General features: G+C 34.6%; 2 protein-coding genes across 2 annotated transcripts; both read right to left on the reverse strand.

Moving 5' to 3' along the window:
- Positions 1–244: 244 nt before the first annotated feature.
- Positions 245–2724, reverse strand: LOC131638619 (uncharacterized). The gene is made up of 2 exons (XM_058909190.1): positions 1817–2724; positions 245–1709 (listed from the first exon to the last, which is right to left on the reverse strand). Exons 1-2 carry the CDS (start codon positions 2722–2724, stop codon positions 245–247), a joined length of 2373 nt encoding a protein of 790 aa, XP_058765173.1.
- Positions 2725–3846: 1122 nt separating this feature from the next.
- Positions 3847–5619, reverse strand: LOC131638624 (immune-associated nucleotide-binding protein 9-like). The gene is made up of 5 exons (XM_058909193.1): positions 5382–5619; positions 4978–5255; positions 4650–4814; positions 4427–4561; positions 3847–4233 (listed from the first exon to the last, which is right to left on the reverse strand). Exons 1-5 carry the CDS (start codon positions 5617–5619, stop codon positions 3847–3849), a joined length of 1203 nt encoding a protein of 400 aa, XP_058765176.1.
- Positions 5620–7670: the final 2051 nt, after the last annotated feature.

Consider the following 7670-nt stretch of genomic DNA (forward strand, 5'->3'; position numbering starts at 1 on the left):
AACAATTTTACACATACAGGATACAACTAATTAAAATCATTGTATTTGTCATGTTATTTCAAAATTTAAAAAAAAAAATTTCAATGTAAAATTTTTGGAAAATTCTTGGGTACCCACAGTGGCGGAGCCAGAAATTTTATATAGCTTGGGCAAAAAATTTAACTGAACGTTACATGTGACAATATATAAATAATCATTAAGTGTGCTACATAATAGAGATGAAACCTCACTTACGAATAGTGTGCTAAATAAAATTAACAGGTAAATGCCCTCTCCGAGACTTATTTGCGGTGAATGTTCGAATAATATCAACATCTTTAAGTGACTTGAATATCTCCCGCTCGGTGTAACATATCATCAAGTCATTGAACCATATGTCGTTGATCTTGTTGCGCAAATTAGACTTGATAATCTTCATTGCTGAAAAAGCTCTTTCAACGGATGCTGTCGACACCGGCAATATCAAAGCCAACTCAATGAGCTTGTAAACCAATGGAAATACCAAATATTTCTCAGTTTGAACCATCTTCATAGCCAAACTTTGAACATCTTCACAAGAAGTAAAAGAAGCATGCCTTTTTACTTGATGTACATAAGTCTCAAGATGCTCCCTTATTGTTCCACGGTCATCATCAGAAAAGTCTGCATGATAAATATTAGCAAGACGAGCAAGCTTATCAACATCAAACTTGGAAAAAGAGTTCTTGGGATCAAGACATGAGAAACAATCCAACACAACGTTACTTCCTTCACAAAACCGGTGATCCATCTCCACACATATTTTGTCAATAGCAACATAAAAAATCTCTGCACGGTAATGGTGAAGATTAGTGACAGTCCTCCCTTCTTTTCTTGAACGTCCCCGAACCGGTATTTCTTCATCCATATTTGGCACCGGAATACTTTGAGCAAAACAAAATTCTTGGACATCACTAAATAAATCATTCCAACCACTCTCTCTCAATATAGCCAATCGAGCTTTAACATCATCAACTAATTCCATAGCAAGCACAATATTAAGATCTTTTGTTTGCAAGATTTTTGAAGTTTCATTAGTGATACCAAACAACTTTAACATAAGCTTCAAAATGAAAGCAAATTTAAGGCTCTCCATTTTTTCTATCAAACCCGCCACTTGAGATGGTCCACGCCCATCTTCATCAACAATACTAAGCACATCTAACACGGAGGACCACATCTGATACAAACGAATCAAGGTAGTATAATGTGAACCCCATCTAGTATCTCCGGGTCTAGCGAGACTAGATGATTGGTGCAAGCCCTTTCCTTGAGATATCTCACCACTCTCAAGTTTATTCAAAATATCTTGGTGTTGTGCCTCCTTCAAAGCATCCTTTCTCTTGCAAGATGCACTTGTTGTGGTTACAATCAAGGAGATGTACTCAAAGAAATCATGAATAGATGAGAAACTACTAGTAACGGACACAACCACCAATTGCAAACGGTGAGCATAACAATGGACATAGAAAGCATAAGGGTTTTCATCTAGAATATTTCTTTGTAAACCATTAAACTCACCTCTCATATTTGAAGCCCCATCATATCCTTGCCCTCGTATCCTTGAAATAGATAACGTATGACGATCGAGAATACCATAAAGAGCATCCTTTAGTGCCTCAGATGTAGTATATTTGACATGATGTAGAGCAATAAATTGTTCCACAACTTTCCCTTTGTCGTTCAAGAACCTAGAAAAATAAGTAATAATTTAAATGTATTCGTCTATGTTTGAATGTAATTTACAAGTTTAAGTTAATAATTGTAGTAGTTTAAATAACAAACTCATTGTACTAACCTCAACATCACCGCCATTTGTTCTTTGACATATATATCACGTGACTCATCAATAAGCACAGAGAATTGTCTATCACCAAGCTCTTCCATAATCACCTTGGTAACTTCATGTGCACAACACGTTGCAAGCTCCTTTTGAATGTCACTGGAAGTCATAGTGCAATTTTTTGGACCACGATCAAAAGCATCTCTTACTTTTTCATCATTAGATTTTACCCAATCCACCATCTCTCTAAAATTTCCCTTGTTTAGAGAAGTAGAGCTTTCATCATGGCCACGAAAAGCAATGCCTTGTGCTAAGAGATATCTAGTACAATCTAAAGAATAAGTTAAACGGATCTTATACAATTCTTCTGATTCCCTAGTTGCTCTAGCAAAGATACTTGTCACACTTTGTATTTGATTATTATAATCATCATAGTGCTTCACACATGAGTTGTGCTTACTATCATGACTACCAATATGATCTTTAAAGCCTTTAGATGCATGCTTCCAATCTTTAAATCCGTCTTTGTTGAAGACTTCATAACCAAAGTGTTCAGCCCTCCCGGGCGGCTTAAAGAGAAAGCAATAGAAACAATAAGTTGCATCCTTCGACTCACTGTATTCAATCCATGTATAATTCTTATACCATGCTTTACAAAATGCTCTTGAATATTTCCCAAATTCAGTACGAGGAAATCTTGCTAAATCAGGTTGCGTTGGACCCTTCAATATATACGCCCTCCTCACTTGGTCTTGAATATCCGGAGCATACTCATGAATTTGTTTCCTACATCCTGGATCACGCACAATCTCATTTGGATTAAACTCGTTGGCCACATTAGGGGGTGTTTCTTCTACTTCGACTTCTGGTTGCTTAACATTCACTTTCTCAATACTTGTTCTAGGAACCAAAAACTTCCTCATCTCTGAAATTTAATGATTTAGTGAAACTAATTTTTAATTAAACAATTTATAACACGCAAATTGACAAGACCAAATAATTAGACAGTGGCAAGAGAATTCAATAACCAAAATCAACATAAAGATATAGTAGCAACATGTAAATTGAATTGAAGTGCTATTGTTACATATAATATAATACTAATATCTAATAAAATAAGTAGACAAATTAAGAGAAAGAGAAGCATATTACCTTGCTGCTAGCTGGAACGTAAAGGAGATAGGAATAGCCGAATAGGAACAGTTGAACAGACAGCAGCATGTGCGGTTCAAAGATTAAAAAAAGGGTTTTTGCTGTACTTTTAGTTTTGTTTTTTATTTATTTCTGTTTTAAGTCATAAATATTTAATTAGGTTAGGGCCTTTCTGGACCATTGGGTATTCATCTATTTTAATTTTTACACCCTTACTTTTACTAATTTTGCCCCTAGTTTCGTTTAAAAATCGGCTATTAAATTTAGGGGAATACAAAGAAAATAGGGGTTGAGCCCGGGCACATGCCCGGGCTTGCTAGGCTATATAACCGCCCCTGGGTACCCACGGTAATTCTTAGGTACCTACGATATCCTGGAGTTTAGATGTGTACCGGTACCCTCAATCAAACAAATGCTTGAGTTTAAATGTGTACCGGTACCCTCAATCAATCAAATGCGATAATTTCATACCACGTCATTTATCTATTTTATTTTATTTTAAAATAAATTAGCATGGTTTACTCTAAAGGTATCCGTATCCAACTTGATTTCATGGCTAAAAAAAAATTTGTTTCTCTCTTATAAAAACATTTGACTTTTAATTAAAGCAACAATAAAATAGCTTCTATGAGCATGCGCACTGACGAAACAACACTCTTGCTTGACCAGTGCGCATGCCTCTACGCACGAGACGGATTAGCAAGTGGTGGGTCGAAACCGGTGCGAATAGAAAAAAAAAAAAAAAGACTAATTAAAATTATTAGAAGCATTAAAGCGAAATTAGAAAAGATCACTACTCTCAGAATGCATGATGCCAACAGCCAACACAAAATGTTAATAATCTTTGAGAAGATAAACTAAATGAAGTCTTTGCCAGTTTGAAGTAATTACTATCATTGAATGACACACCCATAACGTGATTCTTGTTTGCTGAGTTTTTCTTTTGCATTTGCTTCTTGCTTGCGGATTTTTTCTTGGGCCTGCTCAAGATGATTCATGAGTTCTTTAATTTTATCATTTGATCTCATTTCCGCTTCGAGTCTTGTCGCTCTTTCTTGCTCAAGACGTGCATGTTTTTTGAGTTTCTTAATTTCATCTTTTGATCTCATTTCTGCTTCTCGTCTTGCCGCTTTTTCCTGCTCAAGACGTGCTTGCTCAAGATGTTTCCTGAGTTTCTCAATTTCATCTTTTGATCTCATTTCTGCTTCTTGTCTTGCTGCTTTTTCTCGTTCCAATTGCTGCTCCAACCTTGTAATTGCTTCCTTCAACTTCGACTCTATCTACAAGATCATATAAAACTGACTTATAAGATAAGAAAGTGATGCCTCCCACACTCTTTCAAACCATGTTACATGTAACTTATATGCACAGACAATTCAGAAAGTTTTCATAATATCTAATAAGAGCATTGTAAAAAAAAGTAATCAACAAAGATGAAATGATAAAGATAGCTCAATATAGATGCGAAAGTACCATCTCGGTGATTCGATTAAGCTGGTCATTATATGCTTGCTCCCTTTGGTTTTTAAACTCTAACATTTCTTCTTTTGAATATCCTTTAAAGGTAGCCGCCTTTCTTTCATGTTTATGCAGTTCCATTGCTCCTTCCTGCCGCCAAATGATGAAATTCATTGATATCATAATACTTTTTTCCAAAATTTAAGAAATGAGACTGTCAAATTTACTAAACCTCCACCTTTAGTTTTGAAAATAACTCATTCGTATAAGGCTGACCGTCATTCTTTGATACAACCATGTTTACATAAGAGAGAAGTTGTTGAACTTGTTCAAGTTGCTTCTTTTCATCCTTAGTTTTGTTATCGAAAAGCACACATCGATTCTCACACAGAGAAAGAATTTCCTGCATTAACATTATCGTTAACTCAAGATACAATGAATTTCAACACACTTCTGAATAGTTAAATGCCTCCATAAGTTTACAGCTCAATGATTTATAAACTTTATATTCATAAAAGAAACTCATAGAAACATGCCGAAGAATTTATAATGGTAATTATCCTAACCTTTAAAGACTTCGGACATTCATGACCTATATAATTGCCCAATGTCTCCTCATTTTCTTCCAAATCATCTCCACCAGTAAACACCAAAATCATGTATTCAACCATTTTGGTTCCAAACAATGTCTGCAAGCTGTGCAGAGCATTTTCTTCTTCCACACTAAAGCGTGTTCTAACAGAGAGCACTAGAAGGATGGCATGAATTCCATCCTTGGCCAAACCAATGCACTTGGCTATTTCTTTCCCAACAAACTCAGATCGGTCCGAAAGTTCAAATAATCCTGCAAAACTTTAGCGTTTAAGATATATAACAAAGTTATCATAATTAAAGGGGGAAAATTTAAGATATTATTAACCATAACTAAAACTCATTCCATATAAAAGTCTAAGCTAACATATGTATGTACCTGGACTGTCAATAACATTAACAATCTGTCCATCTTTCATTACAGTTGTATGCATTTCACACGAGTTGGTGACACCGGAGGAACTAGGCTTGGATTCGAAAACCTTTCTCCCAAGAATACTATTACCGGTTGCACTCTTGCCATTACCGGTACGACCAAACAAAACCAATGTCTTAACATCATTAAACGACGAAGCAAATTCCAAATCATCAATGCCAACAACAGAACTTCCACCCATCAGAAACTGAAATTGCTGAAAAGAAGATAAAACCATTCCGTAAGGCATTGCATGTGATGACTGATGACATTAAATAAATAAAAATTTCAAATAATTTTTTATGTATCCAGTTCAACCATGATAAAAGTTGATTTGAAATATAAAAAATTGCAAAATTGATTTTATTAAAAAAAGAGAGTTCAATATAAACTAGATTATGTGTTCAAGCTGTTTAAAGTTGAAGTTTCTAATCTTTACTGGTCGAACAAAAATTGGTGAAGCGGAAGTAAGGTGATAGTATACTGGTCGTTCTGATTTGTAAAAAGTGGCCACTTTCGTTGAACAACTTCTTAGTAAACACTAATAATAAATGTAATGCAAAATCTCCCTATTTACTCCAACGGTTCAGTTTTAGTTTTTCAATTTCCACATTAAAGACTATTAATTCTCTCGCACATTAAACCCTTCAATTTCTGTATATCAAAAGTCCTTTCAAGCCTCTCCATTTTCTAGATTGTTTTCCCCAAAAACACTTACATTCCTTTTTCAAATTAACCAAAATTAGGCGACCAAGTGCTAAGTTTGAATTATATTATATTTTTTAATTATATGAGTGATTAAGGTTTGTGTTTAAGGATCTCAACTTGCATCCGTTAGTAGGGATCTCCATGGGGTTTTTCAAAGACGGAAAATTTTTTCCCGTAGAGACGGGGATGGGGAACAAAGTCTTCCGGAAGACACTTCGAGGACGGGGTGGCGTAAATGTCTCCGCTCCATGGAGTCTCCATCCCACCTAAAATAACATAATATCCTTAATTTATATATAATTTAAAATTATTATGTAAGTTTATTTGTCATTTCATTTCATATTATTAATCTTATATACAAATTTAAAATATATACGTATTGTTAGTAAAAGAGTGAGATATAAATGATTATGTTAAAATTTTTTTAATTTGAAATTTCGGTAGTCATGACACTCAATATTATAGATTAAATTTTGTTTAAAAAATACTTTTATCATAAAGGAATAATTTTTAAATTTCTTGTGGTTAGTTTTTGAAACTTTTACTATTAATTTGGTTTAAAATAATAAATAAAAAATAATGTTTATGGATCTTCGTATGAACCTTGGGGATTCGTGGGGACCCGTAGGAATCCGCGGGGACGGGGATGGGAGAGAAAATTCCCTGTAGTGGAGATTCGGAGCGGGGATGGAGAATAGATTCGAAGTCGGGAGTTGTGATTGGAATGTATCCCCCGCCCCACCCCATTGACATCCCTATTTGGCTTGTGGTGCTCTTTAGATGGGTTTTGAGACAAAAATCCATCTCATCTAAAATAATTACTCACTTTATCCTAAAATCATTTGTCCTACAATAAATGTTATTGACCCTTTCAAATAGATTAAAAAAATGAACTAAAAAAGTAAAAGAGAAAAAAGGAGATTAATGGTAAAAGAAAATTTCAGATTTCGATTTGTTTCTAAACATGAACCAATATCATGATAACCTTTTAATTCGATCAACCACCTCCGAAACATCACTCAATGCTTGGTTAAAACGAATACCATTCCTCATTAACCAAATACACCAAACGGTTGCTAACCAAATCCTTTCAGTCACTTCAATTTTCTTCCTTTTAAACATCTCTTAAATTCGCTTAAATGTTCATTTCCAAAGACTCGTTCCGATAATGATATATCTAACCAATCACAAACCATACGCCATACTACTTTTGCAAAAGAGCATAAAATATAATATGTGAACGACTTTCTCTCTTCTTGTGCATTTTGCTTTTTATAGATGTGAAAGTACCATATAAGTAATTTGATTAAGCTAGTCATTATATGCTTGCTCCTTTTGTTTTTTAAACTCTAACACTAAATTCAAGCAGAAACTTGCTTTTATACAAATATATTGCGCTTTGATAGGGTTTTGCTCATGCAGAATCCCTTGTTATGGTTTGCCTATGCAGACCAAAGAAATGATGAGGAAGACGATCCCACAGAGAGAAGCATTAAGAATTTCAAAGGATAAGATATAGAGGGTAGTAAGACGATGGGAGAGAGT

This window comes from Vicia villosa, unplaced genomic scaffold, assembly GCF_029867415.1.
Source record: "Vicia villosa cultivar HV-30 ecotype Madison, WI unplaced genomic scaffold, Vvil1.0 ctg.002353F_1_1, whole genome shotgun sequence".
Taxonomy (NCBI): domain Eukaryota; kingdom Viridiplantae; phylum Streptophyta; class Magnoliopsida; order Fabales; family Fabaceae; genus Vicia; species Vicia villosa.